The sequence below is a fragment of the Rhinopithecus bieti genome, unplaced genomic scaffold (genome assembly GCF_001698545.2).
Source record: "Rhinopithecus bieti isolate Rb0 unplaced genomic scaffold, ASM169854v2 scaffold_4101, whole genome shotgun sequence".
In the NCBI taxonomy this organism is placed as follows: domain Eukaryota; kingdom Metazoa; phylum Chordata; class Mammalia; order Primates; family Cercopithecidae; genus Rhinopithecus; species Rhinopithecus bieti.
This window is the reverse complement of record NW_016804458.1, coordinates 1,669,698-1,696,927: the sequence shown is the minus strand read 5'-3', so window position 1 is coordinate 1,696,927 and position 27,230 is coordinate 1,669,698. Positions and strand designations below refer to the sequence as shown.

The 27,230-nt window shown below is 34.3% G+C and overlaps 1 protein-coding gene across 2 annotated transcripts in view; it reads right to left on the bottom strand.

Annotated features, from left to right (window-relative positions):
- Positions 1-27,230, bottom strand: part of NME7 (NME/NM23 family member 7) — a 222,994-nt gene that overhangs the window by 103,367 nt on the left and 92,397 nt on the right. For both annotated transcript variants that reach the window (XM_017868462.1, XM_017868461.1), the window contains exons 8-10: positions 8,014-8,078; positions 5,528-5,596; positions 1,141-1,242 (exon numbers count right to left, since the gene is read on the bottom strand). In XM_017868462.1, the coding sequence (XP_017723951.1) occupies positions 1,141-1,242; positions 5,528-5,596; positions 8,014-8,078 (236 nt within the window). The remainder of the gene's footprint in view (positions 1-1,140; positions 1,243-5,527; positions 5,597-8,013; positions 8,079-27,230) is intronic.

Below are 27,230 nucleotides of genomic sequence, written 5' to 3'. Positions count from 1 at the left end.
AGATGATTTCTTGATAGATGCTGTAGATTTATTGTCTTACATCTAAGGGTGTTCAATAAATGGCCGGGCACGGCAACTCATGCCAGTAATCTCAACACTTTGGGAGGCTGAGACGGGCTGATTACCTGAGGTCAGGAGTTCAAGACCAGCCTGGCCAACAGGATGAAACCCCGTCTCTACTAAAAATACAAAAACTTAGCCAGGCATGGTGGCACACACCTGTAGTCCCAGCTACTCAGAAGGCTGAGGCAGGAGAATCACTAGAGCCTGGGAGGTAGAGGCTGCAGTGAGCCGAGATTGCACCACTGCACTCCAGCCTGGGCAACAGAGTGAGACTCTGTCTGGAAAAAAAAAAAAAAAATTAAAAATAAATAAATAAATAATGTCCTGAATAAAATTAAATTGAACTGGCTGCTCATCTTCAATAAACTACTTATAAATAATAGTAAAATACAGGAAACAGTACATTTAAATAAAAGTTAGTGTTTAAATCAGTAATGCTTCCCACAATCCTAACCAGTTTCTAATATTTGCATAGAGCTTTATCACAGTGTTCTAATGGTACTCCTACTTGTCACCCTCCCCACACCTATACACACATACACATACACACACACACACACACACACACACACACACACTGTCAAATGTCCAAGAAAAAGTAGTTTGCTTTAGGAAGAAAACCCAAAGCAAATTGAAAGGTATACTAGTGAACACCAAATTTCATATAAGTCCTATTGACCATATTTACTTATGTATTGGTATGCTGCCACTGTATTATAAGAGCTTTCTTTATGGCCCCCCATGTCAAAGGATATATAGCACCTTAGATACTTTCTATTATGAAGCTTGCAAAACGTATTTACCTGGACAATTTAGCAAGAAGAAAGAAAAAAAGAAAATGCCATAGTAAATGCTTCCGCCTATTCTATATTGTCACTAAGTTAACAAAAAAAAAAATTATCTTTCTTCGAATGTTATGTAAAAATGAATTTTGTAAAGTGCCATTTTGAATTAAAACTTTGTATATTATATTCACTTTTATATTATTTACTTAAAGGAACAAACGAAAAATTATAAACCTGTTAAAATAGTGAATAGATAACACAAACTAGGCTAATATTTTAAACAATAACTTACAGGATCAGCAGGTCCACAAAATTCTCTAAATGTCTTTGTAGCATTATTCTGTTGAATCTCCATTGCTACGCAAGGGCCAGAATACATTTCTGTCACCATGTCCTATGAAATTTAATAATAAAAGAATGAAAAGAATTTTAACAATTTTTAACTCTCCTGTTTTAATTGTGACACTGTTCCACTAATGTCCTTAAAGTCATCTGTGACTTCTCCCCCACTTATATCCCACACATCAAGCAGTTCCCAAATTCTGTCCATTTTTCCTTGAAGAATATTTTTTATATATGCTCTCTCTTCTCCATTCCTATCACATTTTAGTGTAATGTTTTATTATCCAACACTTTCATTATTTGGAATGATCTTCTAGTAAATCTTCCTTGCAAAGGCCTTCTTGAATACAATGTTGTTGAATTCACATTACTAAATATATATATATATATAAATTTCAAATGTTTTATCCTAAAAAACCTTTTAAGAATCATAACGCATTCTAGCAACACGAAAATAATAGGACCAGATTTATTCTACCATATTAAACATCTAGAAACTAGACAAAATATATGAAACAATAGTTTTCATACAGTGGGTGATGGGCAGCACAGGTCTATGACCCCTGAAAGTATGGGAACAGATGAGGTGAGCTGTAGAATTGCTCTGTCTTACTGTCTAGAGGCAGTTTCCAGACCAGTAGACCAGGCAGAGGAAACATAACAGAGCTCAACGTTCTCTGAGTTGAAAAGACAAAGATTGTACTTTGGGGAGGCCAATGTAGCTCTTATTTTCAGGGAAGAATACTGGAGAGATGAGGGGAATATGCAGAGAATAAGCTACAGGAACTGCAGAGGAGTTCCCATGAGTCTTTGGCTACTAATCTGTCACATGTATAGAGGAAACTACTTGAGGCTGGGGAAAGAATTGCCGCAAAGTAGACCAAACAACTCAGAGACAGCACACAGCTGAGAGGAGTTTATGTTTCTACTAGTCAGAGCGAAAGGCCTTTTTATATGATACATGGAGCATCAGGGAGAGTCCTCAGAAGGGTACTGCACCATAGTAGTTGACCTAAATTAGCCCTAGATTATAAGATGCCCTATACCCATCCTACAAAGATAAAAAGCAAGACTCAAAAGTTTCAGATTGATTCCAAGTGATTTAACTAAGTGCCAGGCCAAAATTGAACACTCTTTACAAATCTACTATGTAACACTGTAAATTTTACAATATGCAGCATCGAATAAAAAATTACCAGGCAGGCAAATACGTAGGAAAATACTAACAATTACCAGAAGAAAACTCAATAAATAGACCCAGCAATTAAATGACATAATAACATAAGGATATTAAAACAGCTATTGTAAGTTCCACATTATCAAATTATACAAGGAAATATGAACATGATGAGCAGAAAATAAAAAATATTTAAAAGATCCAAACAGAACTTCTAGAGATATAATCTAAGACATCTAAATTTAAAAATACACTGAATGGGGTGAACAGGATAAGACATCGCAGAAGAGCAATAAATTTGCAGACATTCAATAGAAACTATTCAAAAATAAGCATAGAGGGAAAGAAAAATGAAGAAGAAGAAAAAAGCCCTGCTGTGCAACCATGTCAAGCTGTCTATTATATGTGTAATTAGAATCTCAGAAGAGAAGGTGATCAACATAAAATATATTTTTAAAAATAAGTGCTATAATCTTTCCAAATTTGCTGAAACCCATAAACCTATAGATCCAACAGAAGACAAGGATAATAAATGCAAACAGAAGTACACTAGGATGCATCACAATAAAATTAGGTAAAACAAAACAAAAGCCTTTTAAGCAGCCAGGGGTTGGGCGGGGTGCGGGGAGAAGGATATTATATAACAGTGGGAAAAGATAAGGATGACAACAATGATGACCAAAAAATGTAAATCTGTATTCTATACCCAGGTGAGAAAATATTTTTCAAAAATAAAGAAAAAAGGAAGACGTTTTAAGACAAAAAAGACCTGAGACAATTCACCATCAGAAGCATTTCATCATAAGAAATATTAAAGGAAGTTCTTTAGGCAGAAGGAAAAAAATACCAGACAAAAATATAAATCTATGAAAAGCAACAGTAAACATGTCAAGTATAAACATAAAATGCTTTTTTTAGTAGGTTTCTTTTTCTTTTTCTTTTCTTTCTTTTCACTTTTTTTTTTTTTGAGACAGAGTTTTGCTCTGTTGCCCAGCTGGAGCACGGCGGCGCAATCTTGGCTCACCGCAACCTCAGCCTCCCAGGTTCAGGCTATTCTTGTGCCTCAGCCTCAAAAGTAGCTGGGACTACAGGCGCCTACCACCACACCTGGCTAATTTTTCTATTTTTAGTTGCTTTCAAAGATAATTGTTCAAAGCAAAAATATTAGCAGTGTATCGTTGGATTTATAGCATATATAGATGTAAAATGTATGGGAACAACAGCACACAGAATAACAGGGGAAAAACAGAAGTATACTGTTTTAAGATTCTTAGCTCTCTATATAAAATGGTATAATGAAAACATGATCAAAGAAAATGCCTGTCACAGCGTCTAGAACACTCAAAAAATATTTTTTTTTCACCCTCTTGAATAGCAAAGAATACTTCAGGCAGAAGTGAAAATAGATATAAAGACTTTGAGGCAGAAGTACAGTAGGGATATATGAAGATCAGCTTAGAGGCTAGGAGCTGAGTGAGACTATGGGAAAGCAGTAAGAGATGAGGCCAGACCATGTAGGGTCATGTACGCCATTTTCATGACTTTGGAGGGTTTATCATACACAACACCAAAGTAAAATAATTTATTACAGAATATATTTGAATAGTGATCCAAAAGCAGTCATCTTACCTAATATAAACTACAGAAGCAAAAAGAGGAGGAAAAGGATTTCATAATTTATATGGTACTCATAACTCTACTCATTAGAGTTCCTGAGTGTATCCCCCAAAGTCATTTTGCTATTTCACAAAGGTCATATGTAATTGATTTTTTATGGATAATTATATTGAGTCTAATTTCCTGTCTCATGATATTGAAGTACTGCCTACACATAAATGTCAAGAGCCAAATTTTCAGGAGGAGCAGAAGGCATGAACAAGTTTCCCAAAAACAGAAAAGTAAATTTTGTCTGCTTTTCTCCCTCCCTTCCTTGTTTCCTTCTTTTCCCTCTCCCTCCTTTCTTTCCTTTGTTTCTTTCTTTCTTCTTTTTCTCTCTCTCTCCCTCCTCCCTTTTTTATTTTTATGTCTCTCTCTCTCACTCATTCTCTTTCAGTGTTGATTACAGACACCATTGAAAATAGACATACAAGGCTGATCAAAATGTATAAAATGAAAAGGAAAATAACATGTTAAAGAACTTTGTCAACAGCATAACATGTTCCTTCAAAACTCAGAATTTTAAGTCACCCTAGTTTTTAATTAAGTCACACATTTTTTAAACAAAAAAAGAATCTTTTTATTTCCTTGACAGTCTTTTGACTGCTGTCCTTAGGTAGCTATGTGTAGGATCATTTGATTTAATGTCTATCCTCCCCAGAGCATAAGTTCCATAAATGCAGGCAGTATGTTTTTTGTTCATCACTGATTATTTGGCATATAGCAGATACTCAATATATATAATAAGTGGATAACAGTAACAGTATGAGATAGGAATTATCTTTTTATGACTGTACATGTTAAAGCAGAAAATATAGGTGTAAATGATCAACATGGATTCTACTACCAAAGAATTAAGTACACTAAATAATAATAAAAACAACAATAATGGCAGGTAATATTTACTGAGAACTTTTATTATATGAGACTGTTTTACATAATATATTTAATTTAATTCTCACAACAATCTCATAAGGTGGGTAATAGTATTATTCCCATTTTATAAATGGGTTAATCAAGGTTTAAAGAAGGTAAATAAATTGTCGATGGTCACATAATTACAGGATTTAGGAGATGAACCTAGTGTCTGACTCCACAGAGTAGGAAGAAGAAAGAAGAGAATTGAGTTTAGGAAGCTGCAGGCTGGTTGCAATGAATTTTGGGAGATATGAAAGGTATATAGTTTGAAGAAAGTAATGTGGAAATAACTGACTGGTTAACATCAGGTTACCTCAGGTTACTTTTTGTCATATGGATGAAAGGCAGAGAAAACTTCATTATTATATCAAATGAAATTAGCCTGTTTGGGAAATTTGGCTTGCTCTCTCCTGATTTCTCAGAAGGTCAGATAACAATTTAGGTTGTTGACAATTTTAGTATGAATGACTCTGTATTGATTTTTACTCTGGCCACTTGGGACCTAGATAGGAGCTTAGTCCAAAACACTGAATCCTATACTTTTTATTTAACAGTACAAATATTTTACATTTACTTTTATACTTACATGATATTCGGTCACTACTCCTTTATAAACTTCATAGAATTCTTCAACATTAACCCGATCCATATTGAACTATGTCAAAAAATAAAACAAAACAAACCATAAACCAACCAACAGAAAATAAATGAGCCACACTTAGCACTTAATACTTGTAATATCTTCTTTACTCTAAAATGTACACTTTACATAGATTACTCTTTGAAGAAAAAGTGTTATTAAAGATCAGCTCATCAAGAATAACAATGGATAACAGCATCATTCTAGGTTCTGTACGTGCATCATTTCATTTAGCCCTCACAACCACCTTACTGCATAGGTAGTATTAATAGCTCCACCTTACAGATGAGACTATTAAGACTCAGAGGGGTCATACAACCTTCTCGAACTGGCATCCTATCTCAAGCAGTCTAACACCATTGATCATACTTTTACTTACTACACTACACCTCTCTCTGAATAAAATCTCATTCTTGATACAAAAGAAGATTTATATGCAATATTAATTGCACTATTGATAGATTAGTGGCACAAGAAAGAAATATTACTAAAGAAAAATAGTTCAGACTTTTAGAGGAGACAGAAAACAATACATTTTCCTCCCAAGCATTCGGAAAAATCCCTAGTTAGTCTGGTTCGTGACAAAGCACTTATACAAGTCATGTGGACTTCCTGCTACTCTTCAAAAAGAATTATGAGTAAGAATATGCTTACAAAGTAAGTCTAGAAGGACTTATTCTTATCAAGGCTGAATTTAAATTTAGTTAGGAATAAAATTTCGTTAAATTCTAAGGTTCTCAAAAACTAAGACCTTATTTTTTAAAAAAAATAGCCTCAGAATTCCCAATTTTATTTTCCCTCCATTTTGCTGGTTTATTGTTGCCAGGATTGAAGACCCACTGAGAAATTTCTGCCTATACGGACAATAATTTAAGCTGTGAGGATTTATTTTTATAGGCAACATTACGACTATAGGGAGGAAATTCTGTTGGATTTCAGTGTTTTATCCTACATTCACATATGTTTTGTTAAATGCAACAAAATACTAACGGAAGATATCATTTATTAAATACCTAGCAATTTGAGCCAGAAATGATTATTTTATTAATCTGCAGAATAACCCATTTAGGCAAATAATAATGCTTTCATTGCCTAGATGAGAAAACTGAGAATAAGAAGGCCTGACATTTGGCCAAGGCCACATGCCTAGAAAGCAGCTGACTAAGATTCAGAAATAGATCTTTCTGACTCTAAAAGTCAATGATTGTGCTTGCTACTACACTACCACGCCTTCTCTATAGACTCAGTTAATCATTTTTAAAATTATTTTTTTCATTGAGTATAAACTCTACCCAATCACCAATCACTATGCTAAGCTGCAGATCTAGAATTAGGTCAGTGTTTAAAACTAACATTTCTACATTTTTTTAAATAGGCTCACATGTCATCCTACAATCTTGTTAATATATCACCAAGCTAATACTTTTAGAAAGTTTTGGCTGACAATTACTTTATAATTCTAGGTAAGATTCTTCAAATATCAATTTTCTCACTAGTCTTCAAGTTTTGCTCAATGACTTTGTAAACTATTTCCTTTTTTTTTTTTTTTTTTGGCTTATTGGCACAAAATAGAACTTCAATTTGTGTCCTGGTCCTTGATTTTGGGTAATCTTAAGACTTTGTAGAAAGTTGTTTCTCTTCAGAAAAGAAAATACAAATGATAGTGGTAAGAAAATTCTCATCTTCAAAATGGCTATTTTGGTATTTCACTATCAAAAAAGCATAAACTTGCTGGGCTTCACTGTAAAAACCAAATTGTTTATCTGATTCATATAATAATCTGTTACCCAATTTCTAGTCAAATGTACCAATGAGTACAGCACAAAGGTATGACCTCTACCAAAGCGGCTGTTGTTTCTCCCTGAAAGGTTTCTTAGGAATGTATGAGCAGCACAATTTTGAATAAGCATAGGCTCTGAAGGTCCAGTGCTACAAGTGCCAATAGAGGTGCTGGAATACACTAACTCCAAAGAAGGTCTTGAGAGAAAGTCCAAAAACCAGTAAAAGGCACTGGTTAGGGAAAAAAATCTGAAAACTGATTCTCTTCCTTCATTATCTGTTTAGTTAAGAATACAGAAGACAGAAAACTCATCACAGTTTCTCACTTTGATTCTACATTTTGTTTATAAGAACAAAATACAGTTTTTGGTCCCTATTTATTTTGCAACTAAAGTTTCCAGAACTGTATAAACTTACCTTATAAGCTTAAATTAGGTGTATCATTGAATATTACATCTCTCAGTAAAATAGTATATGGGAAAAATCGTTTCAAAACCATTTTTTGACTATAGGAAGGTTCCTGAGTCCAGTAAGTATATCTTTTATTTTTAATGTGGTTCACGAGTACACAGGGAACATTCAAAGTAAAGCATTTTATGACTATTTTTGAAAAAAATCCTCATGAATATTATGGTTCATTGTAAAGTACCTACCATCTGCATAGCTGAGATTTCAAAACCTGCATCTCGGATAGCCATCAGGATCTTTCCCAACAGTCCTGAAAATGAAGGACAATGAGTACAAAATACAAAATTTTAAGACATTTTAGTTTCTTAGAAATGCAAATTTTTTACAGCAAAGTACTTTTGTTTATACTCCACATTAAAAAAAACACACACACTTTGCAAGAGAAACTAAATTAAATCCCGAATACTGAGCATTAAATTTAATCATTTGATTTCCTTAGTAAATGCTTCAAGAATATCAACAATGGTTCTGAGGACTATGCAAAAAACTTTTAAGATAATATTTTGCCTTTAAAGCCCCTGAAGTCTAGTGATGTAGAGAACATAAAAATCAAACAATTATAAACAGCATTATTTAATACAAAGAAATGAAATGCCAAAGTACAAGATGCAGAAGGAATTCAAACAAGAGTTCAAAGAAGGAGAAAAATCAAATTGTAACTGAAGAAATAGGAAAAAGCTTCAAGGGGAAATGAAAAGCATGAATGGTCCTTAAAGGCTGTGGACAGATGAGCTTATACAGGGACAGGAGAGAAGGCACACATCTGGGAAAGTGTGAGCATATTTAAACGATAGTAAGAAGACAGAAAAGAAAAACAAATTAAAAAGGAAAAGAGGTTCAATTCAAATCGATAAAGGCCTTAAATACCAACATGAGGAATATAGTCTTTATCCCACAGATGAGTGATTTTTATATTGGAGTCTATAGTCTCTGGGGGAATGGGGCTGACTTTGAGATTCCATTTGTTTCCTATAAAAGTCTAAGTTTCTTTTTTTCAAGTCAACTAAAACTCTGTCTCTTATACATACGTGCACAAAGGCACACACACACACACACACACACCATATTCTGGATCATCTGGATCTTACCGAGTGACCCTAAATCACCATGTACTATTAGTGTCTGAATGTGCATTTGTATTTACTATCCTACCATAGCCGTGTAGTGCTATTTTAATTGTAGCAGGCTGAGGGGTGAGAAAAAGATAGAGAAGGATCTGTTTCTCAGATGATACATCTGTACCAAATGAAGGTCAAATGATATCATAGCATGCTATAGAAACAAAGGTTTCTCAGAAGCTTGAAGACAGAAGGTGGTGGATTAATTGAGTCATTGCAGTAGAACAGGCTCATGCCTAACTCAGAGTCTGTACTATATTCACGTTAAGCTTGTTTATATGGCAAATAACACCCTCTGTCACATTAATGCTATCAAGTTAAATTTTGTTGTATAGTTTTGCTTGCTATGAATTTGCAAATTATTTTAGCTATGTAGTTTTATGTGCAAAAATTTGTATTTAGTTTTAATTTGGACATATTTAAGTTGTATTACTAAAAGTTAAAATAATTTATGTCAACACTGAGAGTCCATGAGAAAAGCTTTCCTTCAAAAAGAAACACTGCCAAAAGAAATGAAGAGTTACTAAAAATGTTGAATGAGAAAATACAAAATAAAAGTAGTATTTTAGGAAGGTCACTAATGCAATAGTGATGAGCAAGCTGGTCTGAAGAAAAGAAGAAGTAGTGGAAAGAATAGCAAAAGCTTTTGAAATCATTCAGAATGCTGGTTGGAAAAAAATAGGCCAAGATATATTTAAATATTTTCTCTCTTATTTTGAACTTCAAAGCGTGGATGGCAGCAGTAGAGAAAGAAGGAGGTAATGAATATAAGATATTTTCAAACAAGAAGCAATAGGATTAAACTGGATACAGAGTATGAAGATGAAAGAAGGGTAAAAGATGATTTCAACATTTTGAATCCAAGTGAATGGAAGAATGACAGCACCTTTAAGAAGAAAACAAGTAATGATGAAACCAAATTAATAAGGGGAAAGACACTGAATTATTTTGGACATAGAAACCCAAAGCATACTATATAGCATTTATAGAGAAGGAAACTAAGCAGATCTTGAGGATGCAGCATATCCAGTGGCTGAATGAGTAAAATAATCTCCCTGCACCAAATCAGTGACATGGGATTGCATACCAATAGATAGAATTATAAAGATAGAATAAGAGGTACAGAGAGGTTAGAACTGAAATGATGCCAAGAGGCATTTGGAGACAGTACTTTATATAAAGACTTGGAGAAGAATACACATTCAAGGCAAAAGGAGCATTAAGCAAAGGTCTGGAGATGTAAACACCACAGTTCTTCTGGAATAAAAGTATCTTCATCTCACTGAATAATAGAGTGGAAAGGAAATGAGACAGAAGAGAAGGGAGGAGAGGTGGCAGAAGCCATGATAGAAGGACTATACAGAGGTTTGGATTTTATCCTGTAGGCCAGAAGTTCTCAAACGTTTTGGTCATATAGACCCTTTAGCTTTTAGATAGTACTGAAGACCTTTATATAGGTTACCTCTATCAATATTTACTATAACATAAGTTAAAGTGTGTTTATTCTCCCTTACTTGACAAGTGGTAGTTTCTTTTCTTTTTTTTTTTTTGAGACGGAGTCTTACTCTGTCACCCAGACTGGAGTGCAGTGGTGCAATCTTGGCTCACTGCAAGCTCCACCTCCCAGGTTCACGCCATTCTCCTGCCTCAGCCTCCCGAGTAGCTGGGACTACAGGCGACCGCCACCATGCCCGGCCAATTTTTTGTATTTTTAGTAGAGACGAGGTTTCACTGTGTTAGCCAGGATGGTCTGGAACTCCTGACCTCATGATCTGCCCGCCTCAGCCTCCCAAAGTGCTGGGATTACAAGGCGTGAGCCACCATGCCCAGCCGACAAGTGGCAGTTTCTTAACCTTTATATAGGTTATCTCTATCCATATTTATTACAATATTAATTTTAAAAAGCTTTTAAAATATTTAATTTAAATATAATAAAAATCCTTTAAATGTTAACATAAATAACATTTTGTGAGGAAAATATGATAGTTTTTTTTTTTAATTTGATCTAAGCCAAAAGGCCAGGAAGAGATTATAGTATATTTTTTTAATTAGCAAGAAGACAGATATCGTTTTACATTTTTTAAAAAATCTCTTTAATGTCTCACTTAATAAAAGGCAGCTGGACTCTCACATTTACTTCAGCTTTCAATCTGTTGCCATATGTTGTTTTGGTTGGAGTACATTTAGTTGGAAAATGGTGGAATATTTTAATAATCTTTTTACAATAACTGTGTATATTCTCCTTTACTTGATAAGTGATAGTTTCTTAAAAGTTTGTTGCAATGTATAATCTAAAACCTTTATCAATAAACTTTTTTTTACCCTGTTACATTAAAATCCACTGGTCTATCTTGTATGTACTTTGAATGAAACTATGATATAACTCAGACATGATTTTCAACATCACATGTTAATCATTTGGCAAATACCAGCTCACTGAGTTATGCAGATTTTCCACATGCTGATTCATTTCATTATACATCAAAAATCAATTAAAAATTTGCTAATATCATCACCAATTTCATCAGAAGAGTCTTTCTATTCCGTTATACAATGTATTCGGAAGTTGTCAAACTGAAAGTGGTGAATATAGTTTTCCAAGGTTCTAAGTTTAGTTTTCCTTTGTAGTTTATCTTCACTTGGATTTTATCTTTGGCAATAGCTATTGTCAGTTGTTTTCTTTGATATGATAGGCTTACTTAATTTGAAAGACAATGCCTGCCAAATACTCAAGTCTGAATGAGCATAATTTGTCTGTCAGTCATTCTTTCGAGTAAAAATGGTATTCCATAAAAGAAAAAGCATCTAATTGAGCTGACAGCGCAAACAATTGTGAACAGGATTACTCACAAATGCTCTTCCTTAAAACCATTACATGGAGCATTATGTGTACTTCATTTACTTCACACAAAGTATTAAAAGACCTATATATGAGGATCAAAAGTAATAAAATTATTTTACTGCATCTAAGATATTCTTAACTAAGTATGGCTTTTTTTTTTTTTTTTTTTTTTTTTTTTTTTTTTTTTTCTGCAGATGCATGATGGTTAAAATACAATAACTACTAGGACAGTTTGGTGCCACTGCCTTGACTCATTCTAAGGCAGTAGCAGTTTTACTCATCATTGCTTTTGCACCATCAGTGCAAATGACAACACATTAAAAAAGGCAATTAAGTATGAAATCAGTTTTGGTCTTGCAGATCCATAAAAGGGTCTCATTTATGATAATAAAAAAAATGATTACATATTAACCCTAATCTAAACATGAAATTTAATCTAATCTAAATATTAAATGCTATGTTTTAATCAATATGAAAAGAAGTCTATAAACTATATCTATTACAAATTCTAAGAATAAATAGGACAAGCTCACATGATATATAGGAAGATGCTCACCGCAGAATCATTAGTAATAAAAAAATTTTAAGTTCTAAATAATAAAAAACAGGAAAAAGTTAGATAAAGAAGAGTAAGTTCCTACAACTAACTTACTACTCAGACATTAAAAATCAGATTTTCAAGTATTATTTAATTGCATAGAAAAAAATTCAAAGTACAATGTTAGTGCAATTCAAAATTGTATACATAGGATAATTCCCAATTCACTTTATAAAACTAGTATTATTCTGATATTGAAATCATATGAAGACAGCACAAAAAAATAAAACTACACTCCAATAGCCCTTACAAATATAAATATAAAATAATTTTAAAAAATTTTAAAACAATAATTTATTTACTTAATTTGAGAAAGGGTCTTACTATGTTGACCATGCAGGCCTTGAACTCCTAGGCTCAAACAATATTCCTGCCTCAGCCTCCCAAATATCTGGGATTACAGGCACATACCACTGTATCTGGCTAAACACAGAAATTATTTCCAAAATGTTAAAATTTTAGAAATTTTATAATTTCCAATACATTTTAAATTTTATAAATTTAGCAATATATACAAAGAATTATACACTATGACCAAGAGAGGTTAATTTCAGGTATGAAAGCCTGGTACACTATTCAAACTATCAACCAATATATTAACAGGCTAAGGAAGAAAAATCACACAAACATATCAATATATGTTGATGACATATCTATCTATAGATATATATAACTGCATATATTGATACAGAAAAAAATTGAAAAAATACAACACTCATAAATAAAATGCTAAGAAAAAAATAAGAATAGAGGACAACTTCCCCATCTTCATAAACAGCATCTACAGAAACCTACAACTAACATAATAGTGAAAGACTGAATGCTTTCCATGCAAGACAGTAAACAAGGCAAGAATGTCCATTCTCATTGCTCTGATTCAATATGGTGCTGGAAAATTCAAGTCAGTGCAACAAGACAAGAAAAGGAGATAAAAAGTATACAGACAAGAAAGGCAGAAATATAACTGTTTCTATTTGCATATTATATGACTGTCTATATAGAAAATTCCAAATAGCCTAAAGAAATTCTAGAACTAATTATTTATTTCAGCAAGGTTGAAAGATACAAGGTAAACATACTAGATCAGTTGTATTTCTACACACTAGCAATAAATACTTGAACACTAAAACTAAAAATATAATAGCATTTATATCAAAAAGGAAATAAAATTGGGTGTGAATCTAACCAAAAAGGTATAGAACTTGTGTATGAAAACTATAAAACGCTGGATGAAAGAGCTAAATAAACGAAGAGCATATAGTATTCATGGAATACTTAACACAATAAAGATGTCAATTCTCTCTAAATTGATAAATAAGTTTAACAAAATTGTTATCAAAATGCCAGCAAGTTTTTTGTAGCAATAGATAAGATTATTCTAAAATTACATGATAAGATAAAGGAACTAGAATAACTAAAACAATTTCAAAAAAGAAAAATGAGGGGTAACTAGTCTACTCAATATCATGATTTATTATGTAACTACAATAAACAAAAGATGGTGTAGTATTGTTAGTGATAGAGATCAATGGAACAGAACAAAAAAACCCAAAATGGAACCACACAAATATGTCCAACTGATTTTTTACAAAGGTGCAAAAGCAATTCAAGAGAGATAACTTTTCAACAAACTCAGTAAAGTTAGGAAATAAAGTCTCTAAGAAAAAAGAGTTACTTCCCAAAAGGAAGTCTACACAATGAAAGGATAACACAAATTTGGGGAAACAGCTAGTCTTTTCTCATCTATACATTGTGTAAGCTAGTCACATATTATTACACGTAATCCTCACAACGCTGCTATGGACTGAATGTTTGTGATCCTCTGAAATTAAGATCCTAACTCCCAATGTGATGAAGGTAGGGCCTTTGTGGGGAAGAGGTGATTAGATAGCAAGAACAAAGCCCTTGCGAATGGGATTACTGCCCTTATAAAAGAAGCTCCAGAGAGTGCTCTTGCCCCTTTCACCATGTAAAGACACAGTGAGAAGGTGCCATCTATGAAGAAAACTATGGGCCCTGACCTGAAACTGAACCTGTGGGACCTGATCTTGGACTTCCTACTACGGAGAACTGTGGGAAATACATGTCTGTTGTTTAAGACATCCAGTCTATGGTATTTATATTGTAGCAGCTCAAATTAACTAAGACAATGCCTATGAGTAAAGTAATCTTATAATCTTCATTTTATAGACGTTGAGTATCTATACTCAAGGATTAAACAATATCCCTTAATAGCTAGTAAGTGATATAACTGAATTTTAAACCCAGGTTTGCTTGCCCTAGAGCCTAAGATTATGTTATAATAAAATAAATAATCAAAATATTTAGTTGGCATATATATATCTCAAATAACTAAACAATTTATGTATATGCAAAAATATACATGTGTATATATATATCTATGTATATATATAGCTATGTAACATCTTTTTTGATCTTCTGAATATATACTATAAAATCTTTAACAGAGATAGATATAGAATGTATATCTAGTAAATTCTTAATTGTTCAGAGGATAATCACTTAATTTAACTTACTGATTATTCAGACTAGGACTTCTTTCCATCTTACCATTCTCCTTACAGAAAACGGAGGAAAAAAGATCACTTTATTATTTACTAATAGTTCTAGGAAACTGCTTTATAGAGAGAACATTATTAAAACTTAAGTTGTTGGGCGGGTGCGGTGGCTCATGCCTGTAATTCCAGCACTTTGGGAGGCCAAGGTGGGAGGATGATGAAATCAGGAGATTGAGACCACCCTGGCTAACATGGTGAAACCCCGTCTCTACTAAACAAAATACAAAAAATTAGCCGGGAGTGTTGGTGGGTGCCTGTAGTCCCAGCTACTCGGGAGGCTGAGGCAGGAGGATGGCGTGAACCCAGGAGGCGGAGCTTTCATTGAGCCAAGATTGCGCCACTGCACTCCAGCCTGGGCGACAGAGCGAGACTCCGTTTCAAAACAAAACAAAACAAAATTGAGTTGTTAAAAAGTAGATGCACAGTATTCTTCAAAATTCTAACAAAATTGGTTTTCATAGTTAATAATCTAATAGTTTTATTTTACCACATGTATCTATATCAAAAATATTTCTTGTGAAAATAACTTATTCTGATCTTAAAGTCTTTCCTGGCATCAATATTTTCCCTTGATACCACAATATCTACTGGCTGAGTGCGGTAGCTCATGCCTGTAATCCCAGCACTTTGGGAGGACAAAGTGGGTGATCATTTGAGGTTCGGAGTTCAAGATCAGCCTGGCCAACACTGAGAAACCCTATCTCTACTAAAAATACAAAAATTAGCCAGAAATGGTGCCATATGCCTGTAATCCCAGCTAACTGGGAGGCTGAGGCACAAGAATCGCTTGAACCCAGGAGACAGAGCTTACAGTGAGCCAAGATTATGCCACTGTCCTTCAGCCTGGGTGACAGAACAAGATTCTGTCTCAGAACAACAACAAAAATAAAACAAATAAACAGAAAATCATAGTATCTATCATCTATAGTATACCTCACAGCAATCTTGCAGCCAATGAGCCCCTTACACTGTGGAAACACTTGAAAAATATCGCTACCATGAATGTTAAACTTACTGGATGTAACAGCAAGATACAGATGACAACAAAACCCTATGCACGAGCATGAGAATCGATGAAAAGGACACTTTGGTGAGCAAAACAACTTACAAAACTGAAATTTAATGAAGCGGCCAGGCTGTTACACAAGACAATTCACTATTTATTACCTGTATGCTTTGCTTCACAATCCTTATAACAAATAGGAGTGGTAGGAAATAAAATGAAAGGAGTTTTAAAAATGAAAAAATGTCAACAAGGAAATCTTGCAATTTATTTTGGAAAGAAACTGAAAGAAAAATTTTAATTATGATGTAGCCAAGAGTACATGAACTAATAAAACTGATGCCTGAAATAGACCCGTTTAATATTAATAACCATAACCAATTTAAATCAAATTGGAAGGATATGATTTCCTTTAAAATTTAAATCTAGTAAAATAAAACTCAAAGCCATTTTAATTAAAAAATAGACCTAGTGTATCTTTAAAATATGATTAGTGTAAAGCCAAATAAAAAAACTAGAGATTATGAGAGTTTAATGTTCAATGCTAATGTATAAAAGAAATCACAAGTGTTACTAAATTCAACAGAAGGAATTTAATACTAATCTTGGCAAACATGCATAACAAATAACCTTAGGCATAAAAACCAGGTGGAAAAGCTTTCTGTCTCCTAGAGAGCAATATGTTACTAGGCAATACCACTTCACTGATAATCTTTCTGTAATGTTTAATGGAAACACTCAGATGGTTGAAGCTACCAATGTCTATGGTTTTCTGCCTTGCAATAAGGAAAAATATTGTAGAATTATATTAAACCAATTGCAGACGAGAGTCTGGATACCAGACCATCCTGGGCAACATGGTAAAACCTCATGTCTACAAAGAATATGAAAGAAAAAAATTAGCTGGGCATGATGGTGGGTGCCTGCAGTCCCAGATACTCAAGAGGCTGAGGTGGGAGGATCACTAGGGCTCAGGAGGCCAAGATTGCAGTGAGCTGAGATGGCACAACTGCAATCCAGCCTGGGTGATAGAGCGAGACTGTGTCTCAAAAAAAGTAAAAACAAATAAAAATAAATAAGAGTTTGGATTCCACAGAATTGTTAAATTGAGAACCAGTAAGGCACTTAGGTCTTAATGGATCTCAAATTTAATCCATCAGTTGATCATAAAACCCACATTAGTAGAAAGTAGGCTTTTAAAAGACAGATTTAATTCATCCAATAGATTTCTGATCCTCCACTAACACCATATACCCAAATCTGAAATTCACATTTTTCCTTAAAGCCAATTTCCTAACAAGAACAAGCTGTACATTCCTTACAAGGTAGTAAAAAGAGTAACCAACAGAATAACTGTATTTATTTTATTTGTACGTTTTTTTTTTTTTAGAGGTGGGGTCTTGCTATGTTACTGAAGCTGGACTTCAACTCCTGGGCTTAAGTTATTCTCCTACCTCACCCTCCCAAGCAGCTAGGACTACAGGCATGTGCTACAATGCCCAGCTAATTATTAAACATTATTTGTGGAGACAGGGTCTCACTATGTTGCCCAGACTGGTATCAAACTCCTGGCCTGAAGTGATCTTGCCACCTCAGTCTCCCAAAGTGCTAGGATTACAGGTGTGAGTCACTGCATCTGGTCCAGTATAACAACAGCTTTGTAGATATACCCACAATATGGTGACTTTGTGTACTGAAATTCATCAAGATGCAATTAAGTGAATAGAAAATAGTAAAAATAGGCTCCATACCATCATAGGGACAGCAGAGAAGACCTGCGGGAATGAAGATTTCCAGAAAACGGTAGTCAAGGGTTCCTCCTCACTGTGAAGACAAAGACAGGCGAAGCATGCAAAGGAAGCTAAGAACAGCTAAACCTTGGTTGAAATAAGATCACAGGTTTAAAACAAGGATAGTCTAAGAAAAACAAAATAAAGTAGGGTACTGAGTAGATAGGCTGAAAACCGAAAACTGTGTAAGATTGGGTAAATAGGCCAGGTGCAGTGGCTCACGCCTGTAATCCCAGCATTTTGGGAGGCCGAGGAGGGCAGAGCACAAGGTCAAGAGATCGAGACAACAGTGAAACCCCGTCTCTACTAAAAATACAAAAAATTAGCCAGGCACGGTGGCGGGCGCCTGTAGTCCCAGCTACTCGGGAGGCTGAGGCAGGAGAATGGCGTGAACCCGGCAGGCAGAGCTTGCAGTGAGCCGAGATCGCGTCACTGCACTCCAGCCTGGATGACACAGCGAGACTCCATCTCAAAAAAAAAAAAAAAAAAAAAAAAAAAAAAGTTTGGGTAAATAGATCATATGAAGTCTAAAGTCAAAGCCAGGTTAATACAGAAAACAAGTTAACCACACAATCACAAAGTACAACTAAGTTTCTACAGCATAGGGTACTGCCAGCTTTAGGCAGAGTGAGCTGCTTCCTAATTTTAAGAGGCCAGTCCCTATGTGGTTGGAGTAAGTACATGTCCCGTTAGAAGCCAACTCCATGTTTCTAGGAGATTTTCATGAACGTTGTTATGTAGGGGCTATTCTCATTATATGAAAATCTCAATTTTTAAAATTTTTTTATTTCAATAGTTTTTGGGGTACAAGTGGTTTTGGTCACATGAATGAATTATATAGTGGTGAAGTCTGAGATTTTAGTGCACCTGTCATCCAAGTAATGTACATTGTACCCAATATGTAGTTTTTTAATTCCTCACCACCACCCCCAACCCTCCCTCTTCTGAGTCTCCAAAGTCCACCAAATAATTCTGTATGCCTTTGCATACCCATATCTTGGTTACCACTTATAAGTGAGAACATATGTTTTTCAGTTTTCCATTCCTGAGTACTTCACTTAGAATAATGGCTTCCAGCTCCATCCAAGTTACTGCAAAAAACATTATTTCATTATTTTTATGGCTGAGTAGTATTCCATGGGATATATATATATCACATTTTCTTTATCCACTCATTGGTTGATGGACACTTAGGCTGGTTGCATATGTTTGCAACTGTGAATTGTGTTGCAATAAACACATGTGTGCAAGTGTCTTTAATATAATTACTTATTTTCCTTTGGGTAGATACTGAGTAGTGGGATTGCTGAATCAAATGATAGATCTACTTTTAGTTCTTTAAGAAATCTCCATATTGTTTTTCATAGAGTTTGTACTAATTTACATTCCTACCAGCAGTGTATAGGTGTTCCCTTTTCACCACATCTATGCCAACATCTATTATTTTTTGACTTTTTAATAATGGCTATTTTTGCAGGAGTAACGCAGTATCTCATTGTACTTTTAATTTGCATATTCCTGATGATCAGTAATGTTTAGCATTTTTCATATGCTTCTTTACCATTTTTATATCCTCTTTTGAGAAATGTCTATTCATGTTATTTGCCCACGTTTTGATGGGATTTTTTTTCTTGTTGATGTGCTTGAGTTCATTGCAGAGTCTAGATGTTAGTCCTTTGTTAGATGCATAGTTTGCAAATATTTTCTCCCACTCTGTGGGTTGTCTATTTATTCTGATAGTTATTTCTTTTAATGTACAGAAGTTTCTTTTATTTAATTAGGTCCCATTTATTTATTTTTATTTTAGTTGCAATTGCTTTTGGGGTCCTATTCATGAATTATTTGCCTAAGCCAAAGTCCAGAATAGGTTTTCCTAGGTTATCTTCTAGAATTTTTATAGTTTCGTGTCTTAGATTTACATCTTTGAACCATCTTGAGATGATTTCTGTATAAGGTAAGGGATAAGCATCCAGTTTCATTCTTCTACATGTGGTTATCCAGTTTTCCCAGCATTATTTATTAAATAAGGTGTCCTTTCCTCAACGTGTTTCTCTATGCTTTGTCGAAGATCAATTGGTTTTAAGTATTTGGCTTTATTTCTGAGTTCTCTGTTCTGTTCCACTGGTCTATGTGCCTACTTTTATACCAGCACTATGATGTTTTTGTAACTACAGCCTTGTGGCATAATTTAACATCTGGTAATGTGATGCCTCCACGTCTGTTTTTTGTTTATTTGTTTTTTGCATAGGATTGTTTTGGCTACTCAGGTTCTTTTTCTAGTTTTATATGAATTTTAGAATTGTTTTTTCTAATTCTGTGAAAAATGATGTTGGTATTTTGATAGGAATTGCACTGAATCAGTGGATTGCTTTGGGTAGTATGGTCATTTTCATGATACTGATTCTTCCAATCCACGAGCATGGGATGTGTTTCCATTTGTTTGTGTCATCTGTGATTTCTATCAGCAGTGTTTTCTAGTTCTCCTTGTAGAGATCTTTTACTTCCTTGGTTAAATATATTCCTAGGTCATTTATTTTTTTCCAGCTGTTGTGAAAAGGATTGAGTTATTGATTTGATTCTCAGCGTGGTCATTGTTGGTGTATAGCACTGCTACTGATTTGTGTACATTGATTTTGTGACCTGAGACTACGGAATTCATTTATCAAATCCAGGAGTCTTTTGGAGGAGTATTTAGGGTTTTCTAGGAATACAATCATATCACTCGTGAACAGCAATAGCTTGACGTCTTCTTTTTCAATTTGGATGCCCTTTGTTTCTTATTCTTGCCTGATTGCTTTGGTTAGGACTTCCAGCACTATGCTGAATAGAAGTGGTGAAAGTGGCATCCTTGTCTTGTTCCAGTTCTCAAGGGGAATACTTTCAACTTTTCCCCATTTATTATGATGTTAGCTATAGGTCTGTCATATATGGCTTTTATTAGTTTCAGGTAAAGTCCCTTTTATACCTGTTTGTTGAGATTTTTTATACAGGGATGCTGGATTTTATGAAATGCTTTTTCTTCATCTATTCAGATGATCATATAGTTTTCTTTTAATTCCTTTTATCGGATGTATCCTATTTATTGACTTGCATATTTTAAACCATCCCCGCATCCCTGAAATGAAACTTGGCCATGGTATATTATCTTTTTGACGTGCTGCTTGAATTAGCTAGTATTTTGTTCAGGATTTTTGCATCTATGTTCATTAGGGATATTGGTCTGTAGTTTTCTTTTTTTCTTATGTCCTTTCCTGGTTGTGGTATCAGAGTGATACCGGCTTCATAGAATGAGTTAGGGAGGATCCCTCCTTCTTAATCTTTTGGAATAGTTTCAGTAGAATTGGTCCCAGTTCTTCTCTGAATGTCTGGTAGGATTCAGTTGTGAATCCATCTGGCCCTGGGCTTTTTTTTTTTTTCCCCCGGCTGGGCAATTGTTTTGATTAGTGATTCAATCTCACTGCTTGTTCTTGGTCTGTTCAGGGTTTCTGTTTCTTCCTGACTTAATCTAGGAGTGTTTATGTTTCCTGGAATTTATCCATTTCCTCTAGATTTTTTAGTTTGTGTGCATAGAGGTGTTCACAGTGGTCTCAAATGATTTTTTGTATTTCTGTGGGGTTGGCTGTAATGTCTCCAGTTTCATTTCTAATTGAGCTTACTTTAACTTCTCCTGGTTAATCTAGCTAATGGTCTATCAACTTTGTTTATCTTTATGAAAAACCAACTTTTTGTGTCATTGGTCTTTGGTATTTTTGTTGTTGTTGCTGTTGTTTCAAATTCATTTAGATCTGCTCTGATCTTTGTTGTTTCTTTTCTTCTGCTAGCTTTGGGTTTAGTTTGTTCTTTCTCTAGTTCCTTGAGGTATGATGTTAGGTTGTCAACTTATCATCTTGCAGATTTTTTAATGTGGGTATTTAGCACCATAAATTTTCCTTTTAGTACTGCTTTTACTATATTCCAGAGATTTTGATAACTTATGTCAATATTCTCATTCATTTCAAAGAATTTTTAAAATTCCATCTTGATTTCATTGTTAACTCAAAAATCATCCAGGAGCAGATTGTTTAATTTTCTTGTATTTGTATAGTTTTGAGGGTTACTTTTGGAGTTGATTTGTAGTTTTATTTCACTGTGGTCTAAGAAGATACTTGATATAATTTCAATTTTTAAAAATTTATGGAGACTTGTTTTGTGGCCTATCATATGGTCTATTGTGGAGAATGTTCTATGTGATGATTAAAAGAATGTATAATCTGCAGTTATTGGGTAGAATGTTCGGCAAATATTTGTCAGGTCTATTTGTTCTAGAGTGCAATTTAGGTCCATTATTTCTTTGTTGACTTTCTGTCTTGATGATCTGTTTAATGCTGTCAGTGGACTGTTGCAGTCTCATACTAATATTATGTCGTGTCTATCTCATGTCTTAGGTCTAATAGTAATTGTTTTACGAATGCGGGAGCTCCAGTGTTAAGTGTATATAAATTTAGGATTATAATATCTTGTTGGATTGATCCTTTTATCATCATATAATGACCTTCTTTGTCTTTTTTTACTGTTGTTGCTTTAAAATGTTTTATCTGATATAGGACTACCTACTCCTGCTCAATTTTGGTTTCCATTTGTATGGAATATCTTTTTCCACTCCTATACCTCGAGTTTATATGAATCTTTACATATTAGGTGAGTCTCTTGAAGACAGTATATATTTGGTTTGTCATTTTTAAAATCCATTCTGCCAATCTGTATCATTTAAGTGGAGCATTTAAGCAATTTATATTCAATGTTAATATTGAGATGTGAGGCACTGTTCCAGTTATCCTGTTATTTGTTACCCAGATACTTTGTTTTTTTTATTGTTATTGCTTTATAGGCCCCATGAGTTTTATGCTTTCAAGAGGTTCTTTTCTGGTTCATAATGGCCTTTTTGTTTTAAGATTTAGAACTCTTTTTAGCATTTTCAATAGGGCTGGTCTAGTAGTAACAAATTCTCTCAGCATTTGTTTGTCTGAAAATGACTTTAATTCTCCTTCATTTATGAAACTTACTTTTGTTCTCGATACAAAATTCTTGACTGACAGTTATTCTCTTTAAGAAGGCTAAAGATAGAACTCCAATCCCTTCTGGCTTAAAAGGTTTCTGCTGAGGAAATCTCTTAGTTTTTTTAAGCAAACACAATGAAAGAAGACTGAAATGATAATTCAAAACCATGGATCCATTAACTTTAACATGAACAACACAAAGTAAATAAATGTTGTTCCTTACCTATAATTAGTTCTATTGTTTGTTTCTATTTTAAAAAGACATATAGGCCTGGCACAGTGGCTCATACTTGTAATTCCAACACTTTGAGGGGCCAAGTCAGGAGGACTCTTTGAATCCAGGAGTTTGCAGCCAGCCTGGGAAACATAGTGAGACCCCATCTCTACAAAAAATAAGAAATTAGCCAGGTGTTGTGGCACCTGTCTGTAGTGCCAGCTGCTCTGCTTGGGAGGCTGAGGTGGAAGGATCACTTGACTGCAGGAGGTTGAAGTTGAGGTTGCAGTGAGCTATGATCAGGTCACTGCACTCAGCCTGGATGACAGAGTAAGAACTTCTCTCAAAAAAAAAAAAAAAAAAAAAATATATATATATATACACACACACACACACACACACACACACACACATCTTCTCATTTTTAAAGATAGCCTTTGCACAACATTCTTTTAATAAACGGTGACATTGATTCTTACTTATTCTAACTTTCCAAAGTCACAGTTAAGGAAATTCACAAATTTAGGCATCTTATTACAAGAACACTGTTCCTTTTGTTTTAAATGGCTCTGATTCCCTCAACACTGGCAAGGCTTATATTGCCATTCATAGATAGGCTTAAAAATAGACTAATGCCAGAACATGGGTCACAAAGCATATAATTCTTGCTGCTTTTCTGTTGTAAGCATATACTATATACACTGAATATGGGCCTCCATTTTCTTCTGCTATTTCCCAGCATGGTTCTATAGATAGGTACAGCTTTGCTATCTAGTGGTTCTCAAAGTGTGGTCCATGCATAAATATCTTTAGTATGACCTGGGAACTTGTTACAAATGCAGATTCTTGGGCTGTAAACCAGATATTCCAAATCAGATACTTTGGAGTTAGGGCCCAGGAATCTATATTTAATCCAAGTGATCCTGATGCACACTAACATTTCAGAACCATTACTGCGAGTAAGGTCTCTGAGGACAACAAAGCATCACAATAACTACTCCTTTGGCCAGGGAAAAGGTGATATAGTTTGAAAATTTTTATATTTTAAATTATAAAATATTGAATACATTTTACATTGTAAAATATAAAATATACTTTTGTGGTAAAATATATAACAGATATGCTCAGATTAAATAATTTTAAAGTGAACATCTGCGGTTATCATCACCCACATCAAAAGCCCACCCCCAAAGCCCTCTATATATGCCTCCCAATCATGACCCTTTCTCCTCTTAGGGGAGACAACTACCTGAGTTTAGAATAATCTTTTCTTTATAGTTTACCACCTACATATGAATTCTTGAAATATGGTTGATTTTTGCCTATATTTGAACTTTATGTGATTAGAGTAATACAGCATATATGCTTCATGTCTTTCTTGTTTTGCTCAAGTTCATTACCATGAAATTCATTCATTTTGTTGTGTTTCCTTCTGTTTGACAGGGAAGGAAGAAAATGCAACAATGTAAACAGTTAGAATCTCTGGATGGTAGGAGTAAGTGATTTTAAAATAGACATTTGTCTGTATTTCTAAATTTTTCTACTAAGATGAATTCCTGAGTAAAACTTAGCATTTCCCACCTCTGTATCAAATAATTTGAGGCGCATGTTTTGAATCACATTAACAGATTAAATAAAAATCTATGATGCAAAGCCAAACCTTGTTTTGTTTAAGAAACTTTAATTTCATATACAAAACTTCATATTCTGATTGAGCCCAATACTTAAATAAGATTTGGCTTAAAGATTTTATGACCTCAAATTCAGGATATTCTGAAGAATAACTTTTAAAAACAGAGAAGAAAGTCTGTGGCACAACCTGTAACCACAATTTCAAGAGTAATTTTTAAGCACGCTAGAGTCATTTTAGTTCTTTCCAATCTGCTTAACTTGAAATCCTTAACATTATCCTAAGATTATCCTTCCCTTTGATAACAAGGCTGTTCTTCAATAACCACCATGAAACTGCTCTGGTGAAATAACTGGGAGGAGTAACTTACTTCCTATTTTGCACACATGGAAGTCACAGTACGTACACTAAGTGTCAAAAGAGACGTAGTAGTTGCTAAGTTGGTGATAGGTTAGAAAAGAACTAATAGCTAAAATAAGTTAGAACTTTGAACCATAGGTTCTCTAGAGTAAGAAAGATGTGTGAATATATAGAAAAGCAAAGAAGGGTACCATTTATTAATCCATTCAAAAATCAATTACACTGACCATGTCCCTTCAACATTTTTCATGTCAACTTCTCCCATGTTTTAACTTATTATTTGGAAACCCAAGCTTTTCACAGACCTTCCTAAAGGATACCACCTTTTCTTTAGAAATTTTCCCTCTTTCTTCCTCCTAAGAATCAATTATAATTATGTTGCCAGAATTTCAGCATTTATAATCTGCCATGTAAATTGAATCATCTTTTAAAGTCTTATAAAATGAGATCGTGCTACTTTGGGTTTTCATGTTTTAAAACATATCCTGATAAAGTAACACTATGTGTCCTGAATCCCAGATCACAGATTCATAAAGACTGGCCCAGCTCCTGGGTAGAAGAGAAAAAAAAAAGCCTGAAGAGCAGAACCACAGCATGGGAGGAAGAAACTCTTCTCTTCCTTTTGTCATTGTGCAATTACACAGATGTTTAATCTTCAGAGGAAAGGGTTAGGAGGAGACACAGAAAACCAGTACCAGAGGATCCTCCAAAGCAGAGGAGTGGGCAAATTCTATCTTTGCTACAAACTCTTTAAGATATGTTTTCCTCAGGTCTAGATCATGTGTACCTATGCTCAGCATTAGTTAGCATGAGTTCTAAAATGACATGGTCCTCTAACAGACAAATGAATGAAAAATAGGCAAGAGGAGTGGCACTGTCATCAAAATTTTACATAAAGCTTACATTAATGTTGTTCTTCCTAGAAGTCTCTGTGCATACATAGAATCTACTGGGTCAACAAATGAATATTCCAAAGGCATGTGTGTCAGGTTGCCTCAATAACATCATTCCCTGAATGGTGACTCTAAATCTTAAAATAGAAAAAAAAAAAAGTGAAAAATAGGAATTATCTAAATTTCTTTTACAAATGTTTACTGAAACAAAACACTGAAATTAAATATTATTCAAAATAAAAAAAGGAAAAGGTATAAATAAATTTAAATAATTATGCTTATAAGTTAGATTTATTGTTTGTGGTATTTATAGTTCTGAAGTTATTAAAGCTTAAAACTGTGCTATGACTTTTGAGAAAACCCCATGTTACATTTTTGCCAGTGCTATTTCTTTCCATGAAACTGGGTTTCATTCCAGTCTCACTAGAGAGAGATCATTCTAAGCACTGTCTAGCAACAGATCAAGATTTACTGTTATTTTCATTAAGTAACTGCTGTAAAGAAGTAAACGTGCATTAGAGAAGTTACTTGTGTAAAGCAGAGTGTCCCAATTACTCAACATTTTCCATTACTCCAAAAAGTTCTCACCAACCTAAAATCCAGCACAGGGATCTGAGTTTTAAGAACAACTGAAAATCAAAAGGTGACTCTTTCCTAACCATCTCCTTGGTTGCTATTGACCTGCCATAGTGAACAAACTAGGAATCTTCAATCTTGTATCAACTTTTACAAGGCTTGACTCTGATGATGGCAGATTACCAGAGGAAATGCAAGATGTTCCCTGCCCAAAATTTCTCATAAGTGGCTCTTGTACTGGGTGTTTATCAGGTAGACCCAGGGATTCTTTTAAAAATGCATATTCTTAGGCTCTTCTCTAGATATACTGAAAAAAGATTCTAAAATTAGGGTCCATGAATAAGAATTTTAAACAGTCTGCTCAAGTGGTTCTGTTGCACACTAAAGTTTGAGAAGCACTATCTAGCATCTTAGTGTCACAATACTACTGGTTTAGGTTCTAGTCTCACATCCCAACCATGTGAAGGACTTAAGATGCCTTATACCACTTGAGGCAGAATGATACATTGGTGGCCCAGTGAACCATAATTCCTGGTATTCATGCACTTGTAGAGTCTCCTCCTATACTGACTCTGGACCTGGCCACGTGACTTTCTTTAGCTGTGATGCAAACAGAGACATTATGAGCACTTATTCATTGAGGATTATTTTGGAATGTTACTCTGAGAAGCCAGAAACCATCCAGTAAAGAAGCTCAGGCTATACTACTGAATGATGAGAGGCCACATGGAAAGAGTCTTTTGAGAATGAGATTCAGTCTTGT